Source organism: Toxoplasma gondii, chromosome V, assembly GCF_000006565.2.
Source record: "Toxoplasma gondii ME49 chromosome V, whole genome shotgun sequence".
NCBI classification, from domain to species: domain Eukaryota; phylum Apicomplexa; class Conoidasida; order Eucoccidiorida; family Sarcocystidae; genus Toxoplasma; species Toxoplasma gondii.
The window spans coordinates 1,323,079-1,349,519 of NC_031472.1; the positions used below are offsets into that span (position 1 = coordinate 1,323,079).

Consider the following 26,441-nt stretch of genomic DNA (forward strand, 5'->3'; position numbering starts at 1 on the left):
CTGCAGAGAATTGACGGCGCTGACAAATTCAGTGCATGTGAACTTGTGGTGATCCTTGGTTCGTCAATACTTTTCTGCTCGGGAGAGTGAAGTGGACTGCCCACGTGAAAAGGGCGGTGTTCCGAGTTCGCGAAGAACTGCCACTGAAAACAGAGTGTCTCGGGCGCCCGAGTGTCGGCTGTGGAGGTGTGACTCGCTTTCAAAGCGGAAGTTCCAGATTTCTGCGCAAACGTCTAGCTTCTGTCCGTGGACGCGGAGGGGATCTCGAGTTACCTCTTGCCATAGCTGGAAATCGGAATCTCACGTTCGAAATGTGTCTCAGGGTGAGTGTCAAGACTCGGCAGGTCTCCTAGGGACCCCTCACAATTATTGTTTCGAAAAATGTCACCTGGAGACCGACGCCCTTGACAGCTAGACGGCACAACTGTCCACGGCAGGCTTCTACCTTGGCTTTTTTTCCACGGAGTCCGAGCAGAGACTTTCACAATTGCGGGCCGTGTTGAACGTACCGTGTCTGACTACAATTGTTCCACTGGTGGCAGCAGGAACTGCTTTTCGTTGCGACCGCAAGTCTCGCGGACTCTCCTCAGTGCTTGTACTGAGAGAAACACACGGAGAATACGGCGAGAACGCAGCTTCTGCGCCGCGCCCCTTAGTTAAACTCGCGACAACATGAAGGCTTACATATAGACTCTACGCGTGAGACGTTGTTTAGTGATCTCCTCTTGGTCACAAGTGAGAGATGAGGACATACGGACTGGAGTCCGAACACCCCGTGTGAAACAAGCAACAGACTTGAGACTCTGTCGAGCCTGGAACCGATGATGACACTGAAACGTGGATCTTCTTTGTTCGCGTTGAAGACGAAAGTCCTTCGACTTGCCTGCTCGCAAGCCTTTGTTCCCTGTTTTCTGCGAGTTACGAAAGGCTCTTTCCAGGACCAACGCAGGAAAACTGAAAGAGCTTCGTTGTTTTCTGCCGTTTTCCCTCTCCCGGAAATGCACCCGTCTCCCTGCCGCACGCACTCGCGAATCGAGGGAGAATTCTGACGCAACAAACGTTTGCCAAGGATCTCCGAGGAAAACGGATCGCCTCGCTGAGCCTCATTCCTTGATTTTACCCATTTTCTTTGTGATATGTTTCCTCCTCCTCTCCATTTCTGCTTGCGTTTCCGCGGCTTGCCCTTCGAGTCTGAGGAAGAGGATTTCCGGAAGAACTGCTGCGTGGAGTCTGCTATCGATCGCGACACTAACACAAAAGCAGACGGCGAATTCGCTTCCGTTCCTCATGCGTTATCGTCACTTCTGGAATGACGAACTAGCAGTGCAGATGATCTTGCAGGCTGGCCGCCGTTCCAGGAACCCAAAGAGCTCCTGCGCCTCTTCGTCACACTCCTGCAAGCATGAGACCTCCCAGTGACAGAAAGATTGGAGCTTCGCATCTGGAGACGTCTCGGTTTCTCTGTGACTCGGAATGATTGTCTCAAGTGGACGAACATCCGCTTGCAGTGTCTCTCCCCGTTGGTTAGCGAGACCGCTGAGCAACGGACGCAGGACGAGAGCGAAGGGAGTGAAAGAGACCTTCTAAATGCGGGTGCTGAAGTCCCTCCTTCAGAAAGCGAGAAAAATACTTTCAACTCTCGCGCTGAAAAAACTCTTGTTGAGCAGGGGGAAGCCGAACGCCGGGCGTTGTAAAGCCGAACGCTGCGGAGGACGCGAAATTGGCATGCACTGGCGACCCCCCAAAAGTCGCGTTCCAGGCAAGCGAGTGTTTCCTTGTCTTGTCCTCTTGCGTCTGGCTGGTCGTCTTTCTTCTCTAACTTTCGGGGATTCAGCTTCACTCTTTCTTCAAGGATTTGCTTCGCGGAGAATTGCACAGAGAAAATTCGCCTCCCCTCACGAATCCCGGCTCCGTCATTGTTTGCGTTTCTCGCAGTTTCCTCGTTCTTCTCGCAAATTTCGCCCCTCCCGTCCGGTCGTTCTTCCCAATTTTCGACTCGCTCACTTTCTTGTTTTCCTTTTCCTTCTCCTCGTGTCTCTTTCCTCGTTGTCCTTTTCTCGCGTTCGTTTCTTCTCTTCGTCTTGCCGTTCGTCCGCTCTTTCCTGCGATGCAGCACCATTGCTCTGCGCCTCTTCCAGCTGGTCACTCGCTCGTCCTCATTGCACCCAAGCTCTCAGAAACACAATTTTCTCTTATGCACTCCGTCCTCGACGTCGTCTTCTCTCCCTCTGATGGACAGCTTCTCTCGATCCTCGTGACTGGCCGCTTCATTGCATGCCGCAGCATTTGTCTTCCAACGTCTAGCTGGAAGGACAGGCGACAAAGAGATATAGGAACAGAAAACAAGAGGAAGAGGAGAAGAGACAAAGAAAACGACGTACAGAGAGAGAGGAGGAGAAAGAGCTAAAGAGAGGGAGACAAAGGTGGAGAGATGTAGTTTACACATAGAGAGAGCAGGAGAAGGAGAGATCGAAGACAGGAGAACGTCCAGCTCGTGAAGACTGTGCTTTCAAAGATGATTTCCAGTCGAGGGAAGAGGGGGAATTTGGAGGACGAGATCCTCTTTCGAGAGGCAGCCGAGTTCGTCTCCTCTGGCGCCGCTTATGGCTGGGACGAGGAAGGCCAAGAGTGGAGAAAGCTCTACGGTAATTGTTGTTTACCTGTCTTTCCCTCTTTTTACATTTCCTTCTTCCTCTTTCTCCACGGTTCCCTCTCTGTCTCCCGTACATCCTTGCATCTCTCTCTTCATCCGCATCTTGTTCCTCTCTTCCTGCATGTTTTCCCTCGTTCCAAGCGTCCGTCCACCTCGCTGTTTTCCTTTGTTCCACTGCCTATGCTTGTTGCCTTCTTTCGTCTCTGTGTGCATCGTTTCTCTCTGTCGGTTCAGTCTCAACTTCCATCATCCTTCGAAGCAACATTCTACACGACCTCGACGTCCTCTACTCTTTGCCCTTCTCTCTCTTCTCTCTCTAAACATACATATATATATATATATATATGTATATATATACATATGTACAGAGCGTGAGAGCAGGGGAGAGCCGCGCGGATACCGTCACACGGCGTTGTGCGTTCTCAGCTCAGGAGCCGTTGGGAGCATTCGATTTTTTCCTGCAATTCCAAAGATCGTTGCAGTAGTTCTTATCGAGCATTTATTTGATCTTTTAAGAATCCCTTCAACGCAAACGTCACAGTCAACAATTCTTCGTGCCTCTCGCGCCGTCTGTTCTTTCGCCTTTCACGTCATTCTTGTTCTCGATTATTCTGAGGACTCTTCTCTTTTCCGTGCTTTGTATGTCCGCGTTTTTCTTTTTTATTTGTTCCAGTTATTCGTTTTCCCCATTCTGTCGCTTCTTCTGTTTTCCAGGCCTCTTTAAAGTCGCTGCATGCGGCCCGTGCACAGCGAAGGAGCTCCCTCCGGACCTGGGAGGCCTCGACGGCTGGAAGTGGGTGAGTCTGAGGAAACGCATTTCGTCTCCTTTGTGTTCTCTCGTCTCTCCATGCCTCGTTATCTTTTCTTGCTCCTCTCTTTCCCTGCGTTCTCCTGGTCTGCCCTTCTTCCCCCCTTTCTTTCGGATTCGATGTTGGCTCTTCTTCACTTCTTGTGCTGCCGCGTTTTCTCTCGCTCTCGTATTGTCGCGACCATTTCTCTCTTCCGCGACTTCCGGATGCCTCGTCTTCTGTCTTTTCTCCCTTCGTCTTCTTCCCCACTAGCTCTCCAGACTGCCCCCGTCCTCTTCCTCTCTGACATCCCCGTTTCTTCCTCTGTCTTCTTCTTCTCTCGGTTCTTCTCTGCATCTTCTCTGCATCTTCTCTGCATCTGCTTGTACGCTCCTCTGTCTCTTCTCGTCTGTCCTTGTACACGGCGTTTTCGTTTTACCTTCTCTCTTTTTCAGGAGACGTGGATGCAGGCGTCTGCTCTCCATCAGTCCGCCTCGACCGCGTCCGAGCATTTTCTTTTTCTTCTCGCGGCTCTGCGGCCCGACTGGCAAGAAGAAAAGAAGAAGGTCGACTCGACGCGAGGACGTCGCATGTCGCCTGCTTCTTCGTCCAACGCATCTTCGGGAGTCGCCTCGCTTGCCGCGTCCGCGGTCTGTGCAGCCTGTGACGCCGGCGAAGGCTCGACAGACGCTGAGGGCAGAAGCGCTCGAGAGACCATTCCGCATTCAGGCGAAGGAGCTTCGACGGAGGACGCGAACTCCCTGGAAATCGGTCCGAGAAACGAGAGAGAAACGACGCGCAGAGAGCAGAGGGCGGACGCAAAAGAGACGAGAGTGGACGACCAGGAGAGACTTCGCGCAGAGCCGTCGAGCGACCGGAGGCGTCGAACCGAAGACCAGCGCCGCTTCAGAAATGCCTTCAACGCTTCTTCCTCGACGCTGCCAGGCACACGAGGGTCGTCTGCTCTGAACTCTTCTTCTCCGTCTCCTCTCAGCCTCACGCCCTCGCCGGCTCTCGGCTCTGGCTGTCCTGAGTCTCCTCTCGCGGCCGGCGACTCGTCTGTCGTGCGGCCGAGAGAAGCCTGCGCCGCTGCGCCGCGACGAGAGCAGCTGACAGGCAACGACGGCCGCGAAAAATCTGCGAAAAAGCCGGAGGACGCCGGCGGTGGAGATTCGCGCCTTGACGAAGCAGGAAGCAACAAAGAACTCGCAAAAGCCAGTTCTTCGTTCTTCACCCACCTTGGTTGCAGTCCACAGACACATCCGGAAAGCAGGCCTTCAGTGATTCCAATTCCGATGCCTCAACGCGATTCCTCTCTTGTCTCTCCCTCCTCTTCTTCCTCTTCTTCCTCTTCTTCTTCTTTCTCTTCTTCTTCCTTCCCTCCTTATCCCTCTTCTTCGTCTTCTTCCTCTGCGTCTTCTTGGCAAGGCGTCAGGAGTTCCGCGTCTTCTGATGAGTCTTCGCCGCGAGTGGAGACGGTGAGAGTGTCTGTCCCTGCGTCGACGGTTCTCCGCGAGAACTCTGAGGAGAGCGACGCGTCGGCTTCGTCTCCGGAGGCGCTGGAGTTGGGGGATGAAGGCGCAGTTCAGAGAGTCGAGACTTGCTCGCGGGTATTGGGGTACCAGTTTTACAGAAGTCCTTCGGGTGTGTCGACGCCTACCAGGAAGGACGGCGAGAGGACTTCGGACAGGTCAGAGTCTCCGCTCTCACGGCCGATCGCGGCTTCGCCTGACAGCGAGACAGGTCTGCCTGTGACCTTGAGACAAGCAGGAGACGCAGGGAGAACTGCGGCCGAAATCTCCCGCTCGACGCATGCCCCGAGAGGCGCATCGATGCAGCACTCTCGACGCTCCGCTTCGTTCGCTGCTCCCGTCGTCAGCGCAGAAACGGTGCACCGCGTCGCGTCTCGCGGAGACAAAGAGAGGACTGGAGAAAGAACAGAGAGAGGAGAGAGAAGAGGAGAGGGAAGAGGAGAGAGAAGAGGAGAGGGAAGAGGAGAGAGAAGAGGAGAGAGAAGAGGAGGCGGCGAGAGAGTGAGGAAGAATGTGGATCTGCGAGAGCGGTTCGGTGCACTGCCTGCTCTCCCCGCGTCGTTCCCACTGACTTCGCGTCTCGCGGCTCGGAAGAGCGGATCGATTTGGAAGCACAGCGTCGGATCGCTCTACCATCAGTGGACCCAGCGGTGGCTGGTCCTTGACGGTTTCCTTCTCAAATGCTACAGCGACTGCAACAGCGTGAAGCCGAAGACCTCCGTCTCCCTCCAACACGCTATAGTCGAAGGTGAAAAACTCACAAAAAAAGCAAAAAAGCGAAAGGCGAAGAAAAAAAGAGGGGAGAAGGAGAAAAGGAAAAGAGGAAGCGGAGCGGGAGAATAAGGCGAGAAAAACAGAGGGGAGAAGGAGAAAAGCAAAAGAGGAAGCGGAGAGGGAGAATAAGGCGAGAAAAAGAAGGGAGAAGGAGAAAAGGAGAAGAGGAAGCGGAGCGGGAGAATAAGGCGAGACAAACAGAGGGGAGAAGGAGAAAAGGAAAAGAGAAAGAGAGAGGAATATGCGGTGAAGAACAAAAGATTGTTTTTGGAAAACAGTAGACGACGGGTGTCTTTGGCTGTGATGACATCTTCGTTGGACAGGGTTGTTCGACAAGTGCGTCTGTGTGTTTAGGCAGTTCCTGTTTTTTTTTATTTTTTTTGCTTGCATTTTTGATTGTATTGTATTGAAAATGAGAAGAGGAAACCAGCAGACATCTACAGTTTGTTTTTGCTTCTCTCCACTGCGCTCGACAAGTGACAAAGGCCGGTTCTTCTTCCTCTTCTCTTCGTATTCCTTTGCTTCCTGTCGCTCTCGCGCTCTCGCGCTCTCGTACTGCTCCATTGTTTCTCTTCTCTCTCATCCGTTCTTATCTCTCCGCGCTCTCTCTCTCACCCGCTCTCGTCCTGCTGGTCTTCAGCGCGGTGCAGCATGCCTGCGTCTGTTTTTTGCGACTTTTTTCGCTTCTCTCGCTGCAGGCCTCTTCGCCCCTGACGACAACGCAGACCTCAGCGGCCTGGACATCTGGAGTTTCACGGTTCGCTGGCAAACGCAGAGTGCAGAGGCATGGGGAATGCGGTCCGACTCTGCCGTTCCTTCTGCGTCGAGCGCCGAACTGAAAGCCGCGCCCTCGTGGACTTCGCTGCCTTCTGCGACGTCGGTCGGCGAGAAGGAAAACGTTCCTCCCTTCGATGAGAAAGAGTGGAACGTTCTCCACCTCGGCCTAACTGCTGAAGACGAAGCGTTGAGCTGGTGAAGCTGCGTACACACGAGAGAGAGAGAGAGACCAAGAGCATGGCCTGCAGAGAAAAAGTTCCACAGAAAGAAGGGATGAGGGAGGAACCACCGGAGCACGGAGGTCACCTCTGCTCGCTGAGTGCAGTCAAGGCACCCGGCAGAATGCCCTCTCGATGTGTGAAGGCTTCTTTTCCTTTTCTCGTCAAAAAGACAAATTGTTACACACTCACCGACTTGTGCTTTGCGACTCCACCCTCGTTTACATATATATATATATATATATAGATAGATAGATATAAACGTATGTACATAGGTATACATCTCTGTAAACGAGTCTATACATACTTGTATACGGACATATGTCTAGGGACAGGCACATCTGTCTACATACATACATGCATACATATATGTACATACATACATACATATACGTATACATACATTCATATATATATATATATATATATATATATACGGATATACGCACAATGAATTTGTGCGGTGAATTTATCGTGTGTCTTTCTGTTTGTCGAGAGCGAGATGCGCGGAAGTCCGTGTACGATCCGAACGAGCGTCGTTGCCATTTGTTTCTGTTTCAGGCTGGATGCTCTGAGAGCAGCGATTGCAGCCTGCCGTCTGCGTCCGCCAGCGCTGCAGCTCCCGACTCTGCGTCTGCCTCCACCCGAGATTTTTCTTCCTCTCTCCCAGCTCATCCATAATGCTCTCCCTCTCTCGTACCTTGCGCGTCCGGCAGGATCGTCTAGTGAGGGCACTGCTTGTCGCAGCGCAGAGAGGAAACTGTGTTGCCAGTGTCTTTCTCGCTCTGCGAGTGTCAAGGAACGAGGAAAGCCGTCTCTGGTTGTCTCGATTTTCTCTTTAACTCTTGAAACAAGTGTGACTTCGTCTCGGGGGGGTTCTCAGGCGAGGCCCAATAGTGCAAGCGAGGAACGCCGCCATTTTTGTCCACTTTTGTCTTCAGACACAAGGAATATTTATGTTTTTTGAGTCCAAAGATGCCTTTTTAAAGGACTGTCTATATCCACCCATCTTCATCAGCCGTGTACATGCGTCAATAAACATCCCGCTTTTTGTGGGTCTGCAAATGTGCCGATCTCTCTGTGGAGGAAGAGAGACCCTGTTCCTTGTTTCTGAGGACTTTTCTCGTTTTCCGTCTCTTGGACTTTGTCCGTGGATCCCCGCGAACGCCGCAGCACCGGCGCCGCTCCGCACAGAAACCGTTTCTATCTCACGCAAGCGCGTTGTGTAGAGAGCTCTAGTAATCGGCCGCTGTCGCTGCAGCGGTCGAGAGAAACCGCTCCGGCCTTCTCAAGACTCAACCTCTCCGTTCCGCTCTTCTGGCTCCTTTCTCCGCTTCACAGTTGGCTTGAGTTTCTTCTCGTCTTTTGACTCTCTGTGTCCGCTTCTCGCAGGCGCTTTCTCCTCGCGGCCGCGACAGGACCTTCCTCCGCCTTCGAGAGATGTCGGCCTAACGCGTTCTTCTTCGCTCTGTGCAGATGCGACGAGCTACGAGAATTCTCGCTCTTTGTCATCCACTTCTTCAGCGAAGGAGCGAGAAAGAGCAAGCGAGAAGCGTCTGACGCTTCGGATGCCGCGCTGTCTTCGCCCGCTCGCGCCTCTCCTCCATCAACAGGCGAAGAAGCTCTGCTTCTCTCGGTGAGACATGCGAGACAGATGAGCAAAAGGAGAAAACAGAGTGTGGACTGGCTTGCAACAGCGAGAAGAAAAGTGGAGAAGGTAGCTGAGAACAGAGGGAAGAACGCCACAACGAAGAGGAAGAGAGAAAACAGGACGGGAGCTCGAGGAAGGAGAAGGAAAGGAACGGTACGAGAAAAGCTGGACAGAGTGGAGAAACGAGAGCGAGATGCCACTGAGGAAGAACATGCGCAAACACAGGCAGGATTCTCCCTCAAACGAAAATGCTGAGCTTGCAGGCAACCTACAGGAGGGAAGAAAGCGAAGCGACGGGGAAGAGAGAGATCGAGAAGAAGAGCAAATGAAAAAACAGCTGAGAGACAGTGTACATTTGTCTCTCGAATCCGTCTGCGGCGATTTGACATTTGTGTTTCTCTGTATGCACAGAAACTCGCACTGGACTCCTGTGTACCTGGCCGGAAATCGAGAGGTCTTCGTCGATTCAACCAATTCGCTTCGCTGGCTATCGTTTACCGTGATCGACGCTCCTCTGGTCGGCACAACGTCGTCAGACGACAGTTTTTCGGAACGCTTCCTTCCCCAAACAGCGCTCTCGTTGCTGTCTCCTCAGATTCTGGTCTCTCTCCTCTATCGACCCATGCTGTCTTTGCTCTGTGGCGTTCTCTGGTCCTCGTCTGTCACCATTTTTTCTCCATGTCGCTTTCTCTGGATCTGTGACTCTTCTCAGTCGATTGGCCTCCCGTTTTTCCTCTCGCGACCCCAATCGTTACCGTGTGCCTCTCCCTTACTGTGTTCTCTCGTTCTCTTTTTGTTTCTCTTTCTACTTGGTGTTCCTCTCTGTCTCTTTTCTTCTCTGTCTGTTCTCTGTCTCTTCTCCTTTCTGTCTTTTTCTTCCACTCTGGTTTCCTCGTGCTTCTCTTTTTTTCCTGCCTTTGCCGTCTTCGTTCTCTCTTCTGTCCGGTGACTCGCAAATTGAGTTTTTCTTTCTCTCTTCAGGAGGTTGTGCTCCACCATCTGGCGGATCCTAAGCTTCTCTCCGCCGCTGCCGTCGCTCCCGCTCCAGGCATCGTGCCTGGCGCCTCTCCTCGGAGTCACTGGCGTCTCCTCGACGTTTTTGGATCTAGGACAAGATCTTTTTCTTCTCTCGCTCCTCCTTCTCGCTCTTCTTCTCCTTCTCGCTCTTCTTCTCCTGCTTCGTTTCCTTCGTCTGCTTCGTTTCCTTCGTCTGCTTCGGTAGACTACTCCTCTGTCTCGAGGCCTGAGTTTCTGAGACGCGAGAGACCGGCTGGGGCGTCTGCTCACCGGCAGAGTCGCAGCGACCCAGAGGCAGACGCAGAAGCCGACGCTGATCTCCTGCAGCTCACGTTTCCACTCCTGCCGCTCGGTCCTGTCGGCCGGCGACAGGCTGGCCTGTGTGCCGAGCCAGGTGCGAGAACGTTCAAGAAGGAGACGAAAAAAACGCGCAAAAAGGGAAAGAAGAAAAAGAATGAAGGAGAGGAAGGAAGAGGGAAAGATGAGAGGAAAGGCAACGACGAAAGTAAGGAAGGAAAAGGGAGCAGAAACGAGAATAGTGGAGATCAGACGTGTGTTTGCCCAAGGAAACGGATCACACCCTTCGAGTAAAACGCAAGGAAATTACGAAAATAAAGAGGCAAAGGAAGTCTGAGAATGACCCATCACTGGAAACCGGCACTGTGATTCAAGCTGTAACAGACACCACAAATTCTGGAGAAAACTGCAGACTCAACTCTTGTCAAGAGCATGTCTCTACACTTTTATCAAACATAGATTTATATTCATGAAAATATATATATATATATATGTATATATATATATGCAGATGCTTGCTTGTTTGTTGAACGGATGAATAGAGAGGTTAGAGATGACAAAGAGGTCGTTTTTCTTATTCTTTCATTTTTCGTAAACTTCTTTTTTTCTCTCGCGTCTTCTCGTCAGGCGCAGCGGCGCACAGCCTGATGCTTCACTCGCTGTTTCAGCTGCTGCGTCCTGTAGCGGCGTTTCTTTTTCTCGTTTTTCTGCTTCTTCCTCGAACGCCTCTCTCTTTTATTTCGCTTCTTCTTATTCTCCTCGTCGCCGGTCTGCGGCTTCTCCCCTTCACACGCACCGCCCGCGTTCGCCTGCTGCGCTCTGGGTGGACAGGTGAGCTGAGGACGTGGAAAGGAAAGAAAGGAGAGAAAACTGGCAAACGGGGAGAGACGCAGGAGAGTCGACAAAGGGCAGTCGAGCCGGAGAAAGAGGAAGAAGAGAGCAAGAGACACGAGGGAACAGAAGAGGCATTCGAGAGTCGCAGGTCGAAGAGAAGCGGAAGAAGCGACCGAGGGGAGGATCGAGAAGGACTTCAGCGGAAGCAGAGAAGACGACCAGGCGAGAATACGACCGCGCAGGAAGGGGAAAGACGAGTAGAGGAAAACGAAGGAGGCAAGAGCCTCAAACAGGAGAATCTTTCTCTCGGTAGCGAGGGATCTTCGGACGAACGACGGGCATCCAAACTCGCGACTGTGTGTCGGTGCTTCTCCTTATTTCTTTTCGCGTTTCCCGCATTCTGTTTCCTTCTTTTCATCTTTCTCTCCCCTTCTTCTCTCAGAGTCATCTCGCGAATTCGGTGAGCTTTCTGCCGCATTCATCGTTGCACAATCCTGCTCTTCGGTGCCGTCTGCTCACGATACGCCAGCTCGGGAGCTTCCCTCCGAAGTCCGAGGAGGCGCGACGCAGGCCGCCGACGAGGCGTCGCGCGTTTCTCTCACCTCGAAGGCTTCTCGTACGCCTCGCGACGCATTTTGTCGAGTTGCGTCTTCGCTGCTTTCCTTATGGATGGCCGCAAAGCGCGTCGGCTTCCCAGTGGCAGGGAGGGTGCGAAGGACTTTCTCTCGAATTGCAAAGGAAAGCGGTCTTCGACGGCGAGTCCGCGAAATGCTGCGGCGCGCCGCTCTCAGCCTCACTGCTCGCGAGGTGGACCTGGACGTCGACTTCCTCGGATGGGAGGTACGTCCAGAGATGTTTTCAGGAGAGCCTGAGGTCGATCTGCCACCGCGCCGAGGCCGGATGCGCGTCTTGTTTTTTCGGTCTCGAGAAAACTTCTCGCTTGCAGCGCCAGGCAAACAGACTTCGCGACGCACCCTTTGGAGGAGACGGAGCGAAGAGAACGAGAGAGAGGAAACGGGGAAAAACATGGGAGAGGCCAGGCAGGTGCAGGGAGAGCTCGCGCGGGGAACAGGGGGGAGAGAACGAGAGAAGAAGAGAGATGTCGCGAGAGGCCGACGTCGCGGAAGAGGCCAAGAAGAGAACAGAGTTCTGCAGAATCGACGGGGAAGAATGCAGAGGTCTGGGTGTCGTGGGTGAGACGTGGACTGGAACGGAGGAAAAACGAGTCTTCCTCCAGAGGGACAGCGTAGAAAACAGCAAGGACGGTGTCTCGTTCTCGTTCTTTCGCCCAGTCTCATGGCGCTTTGGCCGTTGCCACTGGGCTGCTCCCCACCTACACGACTCTCCCTGCCTCGGGCGTTCCCCTGTTGCGTCTTCAGATCCGCCGCAATGCCAGTGATCCTTGGAGTCGCTCGACCGTCGCATGCTTTGTCTCCTTTCGCCGTCTGCAAAGCGATCCTCTCGCTGCTGCCTGTCTCCCTCCTCCCCGAAAGAGTCAACGACAACGGCTCTCTTCCTCCTTTTCTGCTTCTGCTTCGCCGCCATCTGCTTCGCCTCGATTCACTGGGGGTTCGTATGCAGCGGCGCTCGGACAGCAAGCCGCTTCGAGTCCGGACTCCGTTCCTTCGCTTCTCTTGAGTATCCTGCTTCTTCTGGGAAGCACTGGGCGGGGGAGGGAGAAGGCCGCCTGCGCGCCGGGGAAGCGAGACCTCCTTCTCTGCTCCTTGCTCGCTGCCGGTTTCTTCGAGCATCTTGACTGGATTCGCAATGTCGCAACCTTGGCCAAGACGCGTTCGGATAACCTGCGTGAGTCTCTCGATCTGCTCAGCTCCGTTTCTCTTCCGCGCTGCTCGCGTTGCTGTCGACATGCGCGTTTCTCGGTCACGACACAGATCCGCGCGATAGTCGGCGCCGCCGCAGAGACACCCGAGAAACGTAGAGAGCTCCAAAGCAGCCAGACGGTGACAGAGAGGCGGCGTGAAGCGACGACAACACAATTTTGTTCCTGTTTTCTCTCCTTCGAATGGTGTCTCCTCAGATGCAGAAGCTTGTGAAACTTCCACTGAGTTTTCGGCCTCGACTCACGCCCAGCCTTCCGTTTCTCTGTCTCCCGCCACTTGCTGCCCCCGTTCTCAAGTTTCGAATCGCTCTGGAGAGACTCTCCTCGCTTCTCTTTCCTCGCCTTCTGCCTCTCCCTCGTCGTCGCCGGGGACGGAGAGAGGAGGGTGGGATGACACGGTGGAAGTTGCTGCTGCTCTGAACGCGGCGCAGCACAGTCGCGTCGAGGCGCTGATGTTCGCTGGGCCTGACGAACTGTCTGTCCACCAAAGAGATGTAAGAGAAACGTACAGCCGCTCCTTGCTGCCTCAGTCGCGAAAGTCGTTCCTAGCGCGCGCGACGCAGAAAGCCGCGTCTGAACGAGTACGCGACAGGCAGATAGATCGACGCACAGCAGGTCGTGGAGAGAAAGCGACGCCTGCAGAAGCGATGCGAATCGCTTCACGTGGATGAGATCTCGCGGCTCATCGCAGCGGTGGCGTTTCCGCGGCTTCCGTGCGATCCACAGGCGCCGTCAGAGAGGGATTGTTGGGGATACATCTGCTGTGACACCGAAGGTTTTTTTTACAGTTGAAAAACGACAGGGAAAGAGCTGGAATCCTCTCGCGGCAGTCTGTTAGCTCTTCCTCGAGCCCACTTTCAAGCGTGAGAAAACGAATGCATTTTCTCCAATGTCTTTTCCTCTGCAGGCGCTTCACATCTTGCTGCGGCGGTACGCAGCCTACGGTGTTTTCCATCGCGACGTTCTTCTCTTTCTGCATGTCGCGAACTGGAAAGTGAGTTTCTTGAGAAAACGGGAGACAACGAGCAACTCAGTAATTGCAGAAGGAAGGAGAATCCTAACTTCAGGGAGACAAACGAAAGTGATAATGTAGCTACAAAAGTGACATCGACCTCTTGAGTCAGCCTACACAGAAAGAAGCTTACAAGGTCGACCGGAGAAGGATCTTGTGAACAGCGGTTCGAGAAATCCAGTTATCGAAAGCAAGAAAAAACAGTAGCCGAACACCAATAGAATACGTAAACATGTTTACGAAACCGGAGAAAGCGTTAATCTGCAAAGGGGAAAAAGTCACAAAATGTGTGTGACCATCGCCGTCCTTCCAGGAGAATCTCTCTCTCTGCCTCTCCGCAAACAGAAAGGACCATTTACTCCATTAAGATGTCTCTCCGTCCCTATATGTATGTCCAGGTTCATATATATATATATATATATATATGTGCGTATGTATACATATGCATATAAATATATATATATATATATATATATGTACATATTTATATTTAGATTTATACATGTATCTGCAGATATATATATATATATATATATATGTGTGTGTGTTTCTGCTATCCATTGAGATGCACATGTACACATATTTTTTTGTGTATAAAATACGTCAGTGTTCTTCGTTCCGTCGATGCGGCGTAAATCTCTCTACGCATTGCTGCTCCCGAGATTCGCCTTGCCTCGAGAACTGGCCATGCCGAGCGATGCGGATCACGCAGAAAGATGAAGGTGCGCATGCGTCTTTTCGTCGTTTTATGTACCTGTAGAAGTGCGGTGTTTTGATTCGTAGAAACTTGGAAGTTTCGCCTTGCGAAGTCCTGGATTTTCACAGGTGCAAGTTGCAGACGCGCTGATTTTCCAACTCCTTTCTTGGAAGTCCGCTGCATGCATCGATTGTTTGGAGGCCCGGCATGTGCACAAACAACTCTCGAAATGTAAGTGGTGCCGTTCTTCTCTTCAGCTTCTTCACTCTCTCCACACTGCGAGGCATTCTCCCTTCAGGTATATGTGCACCTGCCGAGTTGAGTCGTTCTAAATGCGCGAGCATCTACGTCCGTGTTTCTGTTGGCAGACATCTAATACCACGTATAAGGATATACATACATACATACACATATATATATATATATGTATATATATATATATATGTATATATGTATATATGTATGTGTGTATGTGTGTGTGGCCTATGAGTATTTGACCAGAGAATCCATCTTTGATTTTCTTCCTTTTTCTGCCTTTTTCGAGCAGGTTGGGGATATGTGTACAGCCATGATCGTCTCGGTCGCCCATGTCTCGTGCTCCGCCTAGGAAATCTTTCGCTGACTTCTTCTTCTCCTTCTTCTTCTCCGTCTGCACTTTCGTCGTCTGCTTCTCCTGCTGGTTCTTCCGGCGAGAGCGACTGGAAACTTGCCTTTGTGTTTCTCGTGGAAGAGGCGCTGAAGAGCATGGGTCGTGACGTTGAGCAGCTGGTTGTTCTGCTGGATGCGAGACATGTCTCCTTCAAGAACTTCCCTGTTCCTGAAATCCTGCAAATGCAGGTGATTCTGCAGGCCTTCTATCCTGAGAGGCTCGGTGAGAAAGCGAAAAGCGAAGCTGTCGATTCCGTTCCGTTCTGTCTTGTCTCGACAAGAAGGAAAGCTCCTCTGCTTCTTCGAAGCATAATCGTGCACATTCATGTTTCGCGTTTCTTTTCCGCTTTGTCGCGTTCTCGGATCTAGGTCAATTTCCTTCCAGTTCTTCTCTGCTCTCCCCTGACTCTTTTCTGCTTTCTTCCAGTCCGGCGCCTGTCTCTTCGCACTCCTTTCTAGTTCCTTGCAGTTTATTTCTGATTTTTCCCGAATACTTTTCGCTGTTTTGAGGCATTTCTCTTTCTCGAGGATCATCACTGCAATTCTCCAGAATCCACGCCAGGTTTAGCAATCTTTTCAATCGGTTGCCGCTCCCCGCCAAGTGGATGAAACTCCCTCCAGTGCACTTGTCGTTCCTTTCGATTCGCTCGTGCGACCCTGCGACTGCTGGACGCGTCGGTGTACAGCGTCTCTCCTCGTTTCCAAGGCTGTACTTTATGCTGTGACGATTCGCTGTTCCTCACACTCTTCTGTTCGCTTTTGCACAAACAATCCCCGAAGACGTCCCCTTTTACGTTTGTGTACAACTGAAGTCTTTCTGCAGGTTGATCACTCTCCACCGCTGCAGTTATATAAATATATATATATATATATATATATATCTACAGAGAGAGAGACAGAGAGATAGGTAGATATAGACAGATATAGATACATATAGATAGATATAGATGGATAGATATATGTAAATAAATGAATGCTGAGAGCTGCATCTTTGTACATATGTATATGCCAATACTGAGAACGCTCTACAAATATAAACAGGTATGCATGGATGTTCGTATACATATACATATATATGTATATATATATATATATATTGCCTCTTGTTGCCTGTTTTCCCTTGGTCCCAGTGGTTCTTTCGAGCCTGGTTGTGGAGGGAAAAGGAAGAGGAGAAAGAAGAGGAAAGACACGAGAGAAAGCAGTGTGGCTTTGTCTCCTTCAGGCATCGTGCTGGTCGTCAACGCGAACTGGCAAGCGAAGCTTCTCTGGCTCTCCCTTCGAGTGAGGAACGCAAGAAGAGAGAATCGGAGAAAAGCTATAATAATGCCTGTGTTATGTTATCTCTGTGTCGTCTTCGTTTTTTCAAGAATATGAACGCAGTGGATGCCGCTGAAGAGAGAGAGAAAATCGCGGTCGCTCTTCTTTCCTTGGTTCTTCTTGTCTTGTTCGACGACTCAGCGTCCTTCCATCAGTGTTAGTTCTCTTGTTTTTGTCTCTTCCTCTCTCGCCATCGCTTCTTCCTTGTTTTCCGTTTCTGCTGTGAGATGTTTTTCGGTCTTGACAGTTTCTTCTAATTTTTCTTCTTTTCTTCCTTTTTAGGCGCAACTGAGTGGCTCGACCCGGTCGAAGATTTTCTTCCTTCCTTCAGAGCCGAAGAAGCTGCGCGAGTTTCTCCTCACTTTCTTCGAAGAATCTCGTCTGCCCAAGTGGTGTTTGCAGTGCTTTTCATGAAGCTCCTCCTTGACTATTTTCCGCCTCTTTCTCTTTTCTTCTTCTCTCGTCCTCTACATCCCGTCTATATCGAGCCTCGTCCGCGAGAGATTCAACGGTCGAATCGAGTAATCACCGCGCGTTTTCTCTCCCTGGTTGCCTGCGTATCTCGAGTTTACCTCTTGACAGCTGTCAGGTTTCCCTCACTTCCCTCGGCCGTTTCTTTGCATCTGCTTCCCGCAAAAAATTCGCAAAACTCGAATCGAACTGAATATCTCTGTCGCTCTACGATGTGCTTTCGTCTTTTTTCTCGCACTCAAGGAAATATTTTTCTAAAATAAACTGGAAAAATGTAACACAGAAACAGTCAAAGAGAACTGGCGAAGGACTCTTCGCAGACCAATTCTGTGCTGAAAAAAATCCACGTTTCTCCAGGCCGTCTCCTTTACGCATTTCCTGTGTACGTCTTCACATAACCTTCCCTCAATCGAAGCGCATGCATACACAACTATAGGACTCATAATTAAATGCATTTGAATCATACGCTAATGCATGTAACTGTAGACAGCCTTCAGTCTGGAGAAAGACACGCATGTCTCTCGAAGCATCTCTGAATAGGAAAACTGACTGAGAGATAGAGACTTCTCGGCAAAAAGATATAGAGATCGAACTGCACAAAACAAGATGCAGGCATACAGATACGCCAATACGCATATATATGCATATCTCTCGATACCTGCATCTCCTAAAGGAGTCTGCAGAACATGTTTCATATATTTTAGCCTACGTGTCTCCCTCCCTCTAGATTCCTGCATTTCGATCTCCATGGTCCCCGAGTATAAGCCGCCGCAGTCTAATGTGGACGACGCACTTTGTGCCGTGAGGGAACGAGTGAAGAGATCTGCAGAGATACAGCGTGACAGGTTGTTCCTTCTCGTCTGTTCTCAACGTTTACAGTGTTCTCCCAGGCTTCTTTCGAACGGTTGTCGTGGATAACCTGAGGTTCGCTTGCTTGATTCGCATTTATAGCCGCTCGTTTCCTTCCTTCGAGAGCAGAGAAGAGAAATACGTGAAGGAAGTAGCAAAGACGCGCAACTTCGAGAAGGAAGCGACTACGAGGTCGAGAGAGGGAGACGCAGGCCGAGAGCACACCAGAAAGAAGAGAAGAGAGAGGCAGAGGAGTCCTGACAGAGACTGGTGTAGCCGGACACAGACGTCACGCAAGCAAGATAGAGTCTGGGACAGACGCAGAGAAAAACGTTACCAGAGGCAGGGCGCGGCGAGAGAACGAGCGTATAGAGATGCGAAGAGAAACAGAAGAAAGAAGCTGAAGAGTCGCCGAGAGGACGCGGAAGCAGAGAGAGAGGAAAAGCGTGACAACGGCGAGGCGACGCAGACAAAGTGTAACTTGGAAGAAGAGCGAAGAGGAAAACCGCAGAGAAGCAGAAAGAAAAAGAGACTCGTAGAAAAGGACAAGTGAAAGTTACCTTCTGCAGCGAGAGAAGTAGATAGAGAGAGGACAGCATTGTGGCAAGAAAGAACTGTCACTGGAAGAACGTCGAGTTGTTTCCAAAACGTTTTGGAGAAGACTCCCTCACGGAGCTCTTGTTTTTCCGCGCATGTCTGCATTCGAGGATGCGGCGAAGGCGTTGAGCTCCCACAGTCAATTAAAAAAGAAAAACGAAACAACAACGCGCGAGTTCAGGTGAGTATGTGCCAGCATGCAAGTTGCGTATACCTGTGAAAGAGAAGAGTGTGAAAGACGCACTGCCTGTCTGCATCCCTTTTCTTCCCCGCAAATAAAAACTGGAAGTTCCATGATATTGTACAGCGAAAAACGTTCCTTTTTCAAGTCTCCTTCCCCTCGCTGGACTTTGTCGCGCTCTCCTCCCCAAAGGCCAACTTCCTCGTCTTCCTCCCCACCTTGAGACTCTCCCTGTTCTTCGTCTCCTTCCTTTGCCCTCCTCTGGCCTCCTATCGCTCGCCTTCACCTCGGTCTTCTTATTCAGTGATCATTTTTCCTGCTCGGCTCTCGCTTCCCGTTCTTCTTCTTCTCTGCTTCTCTCTCGACGCTCTTCCCCAGTGGAACGGAAGAGAGAAGAGAAAGAGCGCGAAGGTTGCGCGCGTCTCGAGGAGGAGAAGCGAGAAGCGACAACGCGAGAGAACGCCGCTGCGGGGACTGCGCCGATGAGAAGCTGCGAAAATCGACGAGATGAATGGTGCGCTTCCTCCCTCCTTCCGCTCTGCAGGACGCGCAGGCGAACGTCTCGAAGCGAGAGGAACTCTTCACAGATCCACTCTCAGCTTGTCTGCGATATCAATGTGAGAAACCATCTGAGAAGAACAGAAAACAGCAGTCCCAGCAGATGCAAGCGCAGCGGGAGTCTCGTCTCTCCCGCGGCAACGCACATGAACAGGCTCTTGAAGCAAGAAGGCGTCTCGAGACGTCTGCTGTCGGTCTTTTTTTTGTCTTCTTCCTTCTCGAGAGACAGACACCACATGGAAAAAATGCGCTCCACAATCGCATCATCTTCTCTTCGATGGAAATCCGTTCTACGCACTCCTGAACGCGGACGCAGCTGAGTTGCAAGTCAGGAAACGGAGAAACATACATTTCACATCGACGCAACTTGCACATTCAAAATCGACCGGAAAAGCACCTACACAAAGACACAAATGTACACACACACAGAGTGTCTACCGCCCTTTGCGCTGTTGGGAAATATTCCAATCAATATTTTTCATGCGCAAATACAAATATATATATATATATATATATACAAATATATACAAATATATATATATATATATATATACATATATATATAGTCACAGAGAGAGAGAGGCATCGACACGGTTGGAGCAGACGTATCGATGTCGATGTCTGATAAAACGAAATTCGCTGACTTGCTTTTTTACCTCGCGGAACTCGTCAAAAGAAATCATTCCATCGCCGTCTTTGTCTGCCTGGACGATTGTCCGGTCCACCAGCTGCTGCAGCTGAAAAATCGAATGCAAGGAAACGAAAAACAATTTGAGAAGACGTTTAATCACTCGCATGGAAAGACATGCATCTGGACCTGCGCATCACTCCGTAAACCTTTAACATACAAATATACATATATACATATATATATATATATATGTACTTCTGCATGTACATATCTGATTATATGCAGATATATCTTTCTATACATATGTATATATCCGTATGAAAGCATACATGTATCTCTACACAGCACTATATATATATATATATATAATATATATATATATGTTTGTATGTATATTCGGATTGGTGTATCGAGATGTTTATGTGTGTGTCAGTGTTGAACGCAGCTGTTGTTTTTTTTCTGTTTCTGAACAGTTTAACTGAGACGTTTCTGAATTTCTCGGACCTGTTGATCGTTCAAGTTGCTCCCGACCATCATTTTCATGACCGCGAACAGCTCGCCATTACTGATGCTTCCGTCTTTGTTGATGTCGTAGACGTCGAACGCAAACTTCGTTTTCTGGAACTCGTCGGTGTTCGCGGCCAGCTTGGAGAGGCCTACGAGGAACTCGACGAATGACACTTTGCCGTCGCCATTTGTGTCGAAGATCGACAGGACGCGCTTCACCAGAGGATTCTGCAGATACACGGCGAGGAGAGCAGGGACAGGAAACGCGGACGACGCATCGAGGGAAAAGAGACTGACGACGAAGAAGCAGGGAGCGACTGCGAGACACACAAAGAACTGCGGAGGAAGAGAGCGCGCGAAGGCGAACTACACCACTGGAGAGGCGCTACGGAAGTGCAGCGAGCTCAAAAGGTTTCGAGGAGAAAAAGTGAGAAGGGAGCTGGAAGGCACAACGTTCCTTTTTCAGCTGCGAACGCTTCGTCTCAGCCATGCGGCCTGCTTCTCCGAACGGAAGAGAGTGAAAGACGAAAAGAAAAAGCCGACGGCCGAGTGGAGATGGAACCGACGCTCAGGCGAGAAAGGAAGAGGATGCGAGAGAGCAGCGAGAGCAGAGCGAGAGGAGAGCGAGAGAAAGGAGGAAGAGAAAGAGGGGGAGGAGGCTTCGACAGAGCCAGTACGAAGGGAAGAGAGAAAGAGACGAAGAGCGAGCACGACGAATGTCGAGACGAACGCAGAAGAAAGGCGACGCGCGACACAGAGGAGATGAGAGACTCAGGGCGCGCGTCCGCGAAGCATGCAAAGTACGGGGAAGAGCGGACGACAGCCTACAGACTGAGAGCGGCTAGGAGGAGAGAGAGGAGAGACATGTCTGAAAGAGGAAACGCACATCGGCAAGTTCGGGGACGTCGAAGAGCTCGTGGGTGTCCAGTTCGCCGTTCTGATTGGTGTCGAGGGCTCTGAAGCGTTTGTACAGTTTCTTCAAATCGCGTTCGCTGAAGTTCGCGGCGTGGAGCAAGTCCATCTGCTCCTGAGGACTCAGCCGTCCCTGCGCGTTTCTGCGCGAACGCATGCAGCACAAGCGCGGAGAAAAGGTGAAGCGAAGACGCGGCGAGGCGCGACGCACGGGGACGTCGACACAGAGAGCGGAAAGAAGGCATCGCGCCAGCAAGGGAGAGAGGCGAAGAAGCAAACAAAGAGAGACGACGAACGGGAAGAGGAAGAGAGAAGAAAAGAGAAGAAGAAAAGAGAAGAAGGAGAGAGAAGAAAAGGGAAGAAGAAGAGAGAAGACAGAGAGACACGGGGGGACCGAGACAGAGGAAGAGAACATGAAAGAGAAGGAAGGAGGGAGGGATGCATGTGACGGGAGTGCAGGAGCGCGACGGAGAGAGCAAAGGAGGTAAAATCTGGGAGATCTGATAAAGGGTGGAAGCGAGAGGCAGAACACAAAGGTCAGAAGAAGAGATTGTCTTGCCTTCTCAGCATCTTTTTTCGTTTCGTTCGCGACGGACGCATGCGCGCAGTGACTCACCCCATGGTGTCGTCAGTGGAGAGGAGAAAAGAGACGAGGGAGGAGAAATGAAAAGAAACAGAGAAAACGAGGAACGACGTCGAGAGAAGGATGCGCGCGAGCCAGGCGAGAAAAACAGAACGAGGAACCGAGGACCAGAAAAAAGGTGAAGACGGATCCCTCGGCGGCAGTGTTATCCAGGAAGGCGAGGCGCAAAGGAGGCGTGCCAGAAGAAAGAAGAAAGAGAGGCAAAAAAGAAAGAAAAAAGGGTCGAGGTAACAGGGTGACCCGTGAGGGGAGAGAGAGAGAGCAGTTCTCCCGTGTGTGAGGAAGACGAGAAAAAAACGACGAAGCTGGAGGAAAAAACAAGGAGCACGGAGGAGAAGCCTCGGCGGGGGCAACGAGGGAAGCGAACGGATCGAGAAAAAAAGAGGAGGCGCAGGAGGGAAACAAGCAGAAAACGAGAAAGGCAAAGAGAGCGCGTTGCGTCCTCTCGTGTGTAGAGAAGGAAGGAAAACTATTTCGCGGAGTTTGACTCGGCGAGAATTTGAGAAGGACGCGGTGTCCTCACGGGAACCACGACCGACTGGCGGAGGAAGGGGAACCTTTTTGCGGCGTTTTCTTTTTGCACCGGATTTCGTTTCTCGCTTCGATCCCTGGAAATGGAAATTCGCAGAAAACTCAAAAAGCTGGCGGTAAAGAAACGTCGCCGGCGTCTCTCCTCCCGCTCAAAGCCGCACCCCTCAGAGCGCCGAGCTCGCGACTCTTTTATATAGCCGTCGAGCGGTCAGGTGCAAATCCACCTCAGAGCGCAGAGCTCGTCGGAGAGCCTCCAGAGAAGAAGAGGAAGGCAAGAGACTGGGGGGAAGAGAGGAGGAGAAGAGCAGAAAACGAGTCAGAATCCCAGCGAGGGGAGTTCTTTGTCTGCGAAAAGTCAAGAAAGAGAGAAAGAACTCCAGAGGGTGCAGGCGCGCGCTGGTCGGAAGCCGCGAGAGCGGGCAGAAGCGCTCGAAAGCCTCCGTTGGTTTTCTGTGGTGTTTCGGAGTTTTCCTCCACGGAGGCCCAGAAAGGCCGAGACGAGTTTGGAGCTCGGAGTTCCAAAAAACAACAAAAGTAACTCCCGCAGAGACAGCAAACGCTTCCCCGATATCCCTCAAACGGACGAATAGGTGTGTGTCGGTGAAGCAGCTGGCTGTATACGGCCCCGCAGCAAAGGCTGGGAGAAACGTGAGAGCTCCCCCCACTCCCCGCTTTATCTCTCCTCGTGTCTTTCTCCCCCTTTCTTCTTTCTTCTTTTCGCCTCGCCTTGTCCGTTTTCTCTTCCACTTGCTCTTTTCTGCGTCCTCGCGGCCTCCGTGTGTCTTGCTCCCCTCCCCCAGGTATAATACCAGACACCGCCGAGACCTGCGGATTGGGTGTAGCTCTCTCGCCTTCTGGCTTGCTTTGCAAAGCTTCCTCTCTTCTCTCTCGCTCTCAAGCTTCTCGCGCCTTTTCTCTGTACCACTGTCCTCCTCTCCCTTCACTGTCTCCCTGTCTCTGCCTCGACCGTTCTTCCTCTGCTCCTCGCGGTCTTTCCAGCGCGTCTCCTCTTTGGTTTCCCTTCTTCTTTACTCCCCCTCCGCCTTCTCTTCTTCCCTCTCTCCTCTCGTGGCACCCTTTTCTCGTCCTGCAGACAGAGAAAATGCCTCGCTGCTCGCGCTCTCCACTCTGACTTTCGCTGGGCGGCTTCTTCTCTCCAGTGCCGCGTCTTCCTCGAGGTTCCGCATTGCTTTGCTTGAAGAACCGAAAGGGAGATGGAAGCGCAGCAGCCAAGGATCGATCGATGGAAGAGGCCAGCAAAGAGGGGAGCGAAAAGAAAGGCGAACAGGAGAGAGCAAGAAGGAAGGAGCGGCGAACGAAAGGAGAAGATCGAAAGCATAGGAAGAATAAGAAAGGAGAGAAAGCGGAAGAAAGGACAGAAAGAGGACGAGAAAATATAGGAGAGAAAAAGAGTCGATAAGGAGCAAGAGCGGAGAGAAAGAGAAGAAAACGAGAGGAGAAGAAAGAAAAGTTTTGTTTCAAGAGAGATTAATGGACGAGTTGTAGCAGAGAAGAGACATGTACTTATGGTTTCCATCCACTTTGAAAGTATGTCTATGAAATGAGATATAGTGCCTTTGATTTGAAAACGAAATGTGGAGTTTCATAGTTACTTTTTTTAGTTTAACGGTAAGAGAGAAGTCTCCAGGAGAGAGAAAGGAGAAGAGAAGCAAGGGGCACGAGAGGAGGAAAGGATAAAGAAGAGTGGAGAGAGAGAAAAGGTCGACCCAGCTGCCGCCTCCAACTCGGAAACTTCAGTGGCTCCGTCCCCCAGAAAATGGCGAGCCATCGTTCTACATGAGCGGGAGAGAGGCCTGTGTCGGTTTTTGTGTGAACTGCAGTTCGTTTTGCTCTTCTCTGTCCTGTAGGATGGACAGCAGCCGTTTCCTTAGTCGCCCTGTTGCTGTTAAATCGATTCACGATGTTCGGAGAGTCGATACGTCTCCAGGTTGATACAGAAACTTACAGAAGACGCGCCCACAGTGTTATTTTCCAAAGGGCAGAGGCACCTCCACAGGCATTGCTGGCTGTAGAGGGATAGTCGGCCGCAGCGAGATGCAGTTGAAAGGACCTACGTGAGGCCCTCCAAAGAGAGCTAAACAGAGGTGCATGTGCATAGGAATACACAGATTTACATACGGACATAATTAATATACATATATATACATATATATACATATATAAGCATATATTTATATGTATGTATGAGCATAAATCTGTACAGAGATCCACGTATTTGTGGAAGTGCATATAAATGTGTAAAAAGTATGCCTGCGCGGAGGTAGAACATGGACAGCCAAGAAAAGGAGAAGCGGGGACAGAAGGAGCAACAACTTGACGGTCGAACCACGCGCGTTGCCTACGCCCTTTGGACAGCACCCTACCCTTGGAAGAAAAAGGGAGAATCGCATGCAGTCTGTGTTTTGAAACCTTTTTAGCAGTGCTCCACGAGGGCCAAGACGCTCCGAGCCACAGGCCTGCTTTTTAGGTTGAACTAGAAGAACGAGAGCCGCAACGGCTGACACAACACAGAAAAGGAAACTCCGACGCAAACGTCCGACGACGCAGAGACGGAGAGTCGCGTGTCTGTACAGATGAACGCATCTTCACGCGCATCCCTTTCCTGTCTCCAGCTGCATGCACTCCTATTTCGCAGTGTGGATCAGGTCCATTCTCATTCGCGTCAAACTTGTGACAGCTGGAAAAACGCTTCGTTCGCTCTCTGACAACCTTGTCTCTCTCACCGACGCATTCTCACATTGCCCCGCTCTCGACGCGACAAAGGAAAACATATATGTAGACAGATAAAAGCAGATCGAGAGACAGAGAGATGAATCGAGGACTTTCGGGGAATACATGTGCACACCCCTGCAGACGGCGTCTCTTCGCGTCCTCCATACATGTTTAGAAGAAAGGCGCCGCGCGGTGCAGAGACGCAGGTGAGGCATCCCTTAAGCCATGAAGCTTTTTCCGCATCCACAGGACTGCTTTTCATTGGGGTTCTTGAAAACGAACTTCCTTTCGAGTTCCGTGTCGACAAAGTCGACTTCTGTTCCGACGAGAAACATCACTGCATCGCTCGCAACCACGAGCCTCCCGCCTGCCGTCTCGATCAACTCGTCTGCAGCCCAAGGTTGTTTTCCAGAAGCAGCGGAGGAAGACGCATTCGACTGTATGGCAACGTCCACGGTGTAGGACAAGCCGCTGCATCCTCGCTTTTCCAGTCCGATGCGAATGCCGATGGCGCGCGCCTTTTCAGGTGTCTCGACACCGTCCTCTTCTCCCTCTTCTTCTCCGCCTTCTTCTCCCTCGCGCGGTTCGTTTCGTCGTGCGACAGAGGTCTCGCGCTGAACTTGTTCGTTGTATGCGTCGACAATGTCTCGGATTCTCTTCGAAGCGGCAGCGGTGACGGTTAAGAGAGGCATCGCCTTGCCTCTCCCTGTCGCCGGTCTTCGACGCGCGCGAGAGAGACTCGAGACGCCTTCGCGTGTTCCCTCTTCCGCGAAGCCTGTCGGCGACGTCTCGAGAGCGACCGCCGGAGGAGAGCCTTCCCTCCCTTCGCTCGTGGCGTCCGACAAGTCAGCGGCGCCAGGTTGACCTTCATTTGCTCGCGGCGGGGAGGGAGGGGAGGCTGGAGGTGAGGCTGGAGGCGAGGCAGCGCCGAGCGTCGACGGCGAGAAGTCTCGAAACGCGTGAGCCTGGGAGGCAGAGAAGACCTGCGCAAACTCGGGGACGTGGCTGGTCGCCCTCCGCTGCGCCTCCCCATCCGCCTGCGCATAAGAAGAAAAACGAGAAGCGAAGGCCGACGCAGAGGCTGTCAAACGACGCTTCGTCTCGGATGCGGAGGAAAAACGGGAAGAAATCCCCGCGGTCTGCTCCAGAAAACGGCTGCTCTCCAGCGGCAAGACACCTGAAGCGAGGTCAGCTGTCCGTACAGCCGGCTTGCGCGCGAGAGCCGCGCCCAGGCCAGTCGCTGGCGACAAAGACCAGTTCCTCCTTCCGAGCACGAAGGAGCAGAGAGAAGCAGGCGAACTGGACGGAGAGAGCAGCGAAGATTGACCGAGCGGAGAAGCGGACGAACCAGTTGGGACGCAAGACACGGAAGACGAAGGGAACAGAAAGAAGGCTGACAGCGTGTGAGAGCGACTCCGTGGGCGCGCGAGAGGTGAAGACGGCAGCGTAGAAAACGAGTTTGTGGCGGCCGACTCGTGACCTGCTCTTTCTTCCGCTCTTCTTCCCTGCCGTTGCGCGTGGCAGACAGGACGAGTGAGCGGCGAAGACGACAGAAGGGAGAGAAATGGCGCAGAAGGCAGAGAGTTCTCAAAGCGGGGAGACGCAGGAAGAGGATTCGAAGAACTGGGGCGGCGGGAGCGAAAAGACCGCAGGAAAAAACGACGAAAAGCAGCGGAACAGCGAAGGGCGCTTCGACTCGGTGCCGGAGGGCCTGGTGAGCTGAGGGTCACCATTATGAGGGCGAAGGAAAGTCGCAGAAAGAAACTCGCTTTT

The 26,441-nt window shown here is 51.7% G+C and overlaps 3 protein-coding genes across 3 annotated transcripts; 1 reads left to right on the forward strand and 2 right to left on the reverse strand.

The window, feature by feature from the left end:
- The first annotated feature begins 662 nt into the window (after positions 1-662).
- Positions 663-16,726, forward strand: TGME49_213790 (hypothetical protein). The gene is made up of 17 exons (XM_018779623.1): positions 663-2,645; positions 3,368-3,450; positions 3,897-5,721; positions 6,446-6,719; positions 7,304-7,467; positions 8,135-8,378; positions 8,805-8,910; positions 9,375-9,804; positions 10,335-10,538; positions 10,984-11,381; positions 11,921-12,347; positions 12,580-12,875; positions 13,289-13,375; positions 14,219-14,321; positions 14,638-14,961; positions 15,961-16,019; positions 16,338-16,726. The coding sequence occupies exons 1-17, from the start codon at positions 2,516-2,518 to the stop codon at positions 16,467-16,469; spliced, it is 5,286 nt and encodes a 1,761-aa protein (XP_018637907.1). The 5' UTR covers positions 663-2,515; the 3' UTR covers positions 16,470-16,726.
- Positions 16,727-18,041: 1,315 nt separating this feature from the next.
- TGME49_213800 (protein phosphatase 2b regulatory subunit, putative) lies at positions 18,042-23,411 on the reverse strand. The gene is made up of 5 exons (XM_002371076.2): positions 21,378-23,411; positions 20,736-20,904; positions 19,847-20,077; positions 19,368-19,448; positions 18,042-18,782 (listed from the first exon to the last, which is right to left on the reverse strand). The coding sequence occupies exons 1-5, from the start codon at positions 21,380-21,382 to the stop codon at positions 18,735-18,737; spliced, it is 534 nt and encodes a 177-aa protein (XP_002371117.1). The 5' UTR covers positions 21,383-23,411; the 3' UTR covers positions 18,042-18,734.
- A 1,303-nt stretch (positions 23,412-24,714) lies between these two features.
- On the reverse strand, positions 24,715-26,401 carry ISCA (iron-sulfur cluster protein ISCA; the record flags this gene model as incomplete). Its single annotated transcript, XM_002371077.1, has 1 exon — positions 24,715-26,401. One exon carries the CDS (start codon positions 26,399-26,401, stop codon positions 24,887-24,889), a length of 1,515 nt encoding a protein of 504 aa, XP_002371118.1. The 3' UTR covers positions 24,715-24,886.
- Between the last annotated feature and the right edge of the window lie 40 nt (positions 26,402-26,441).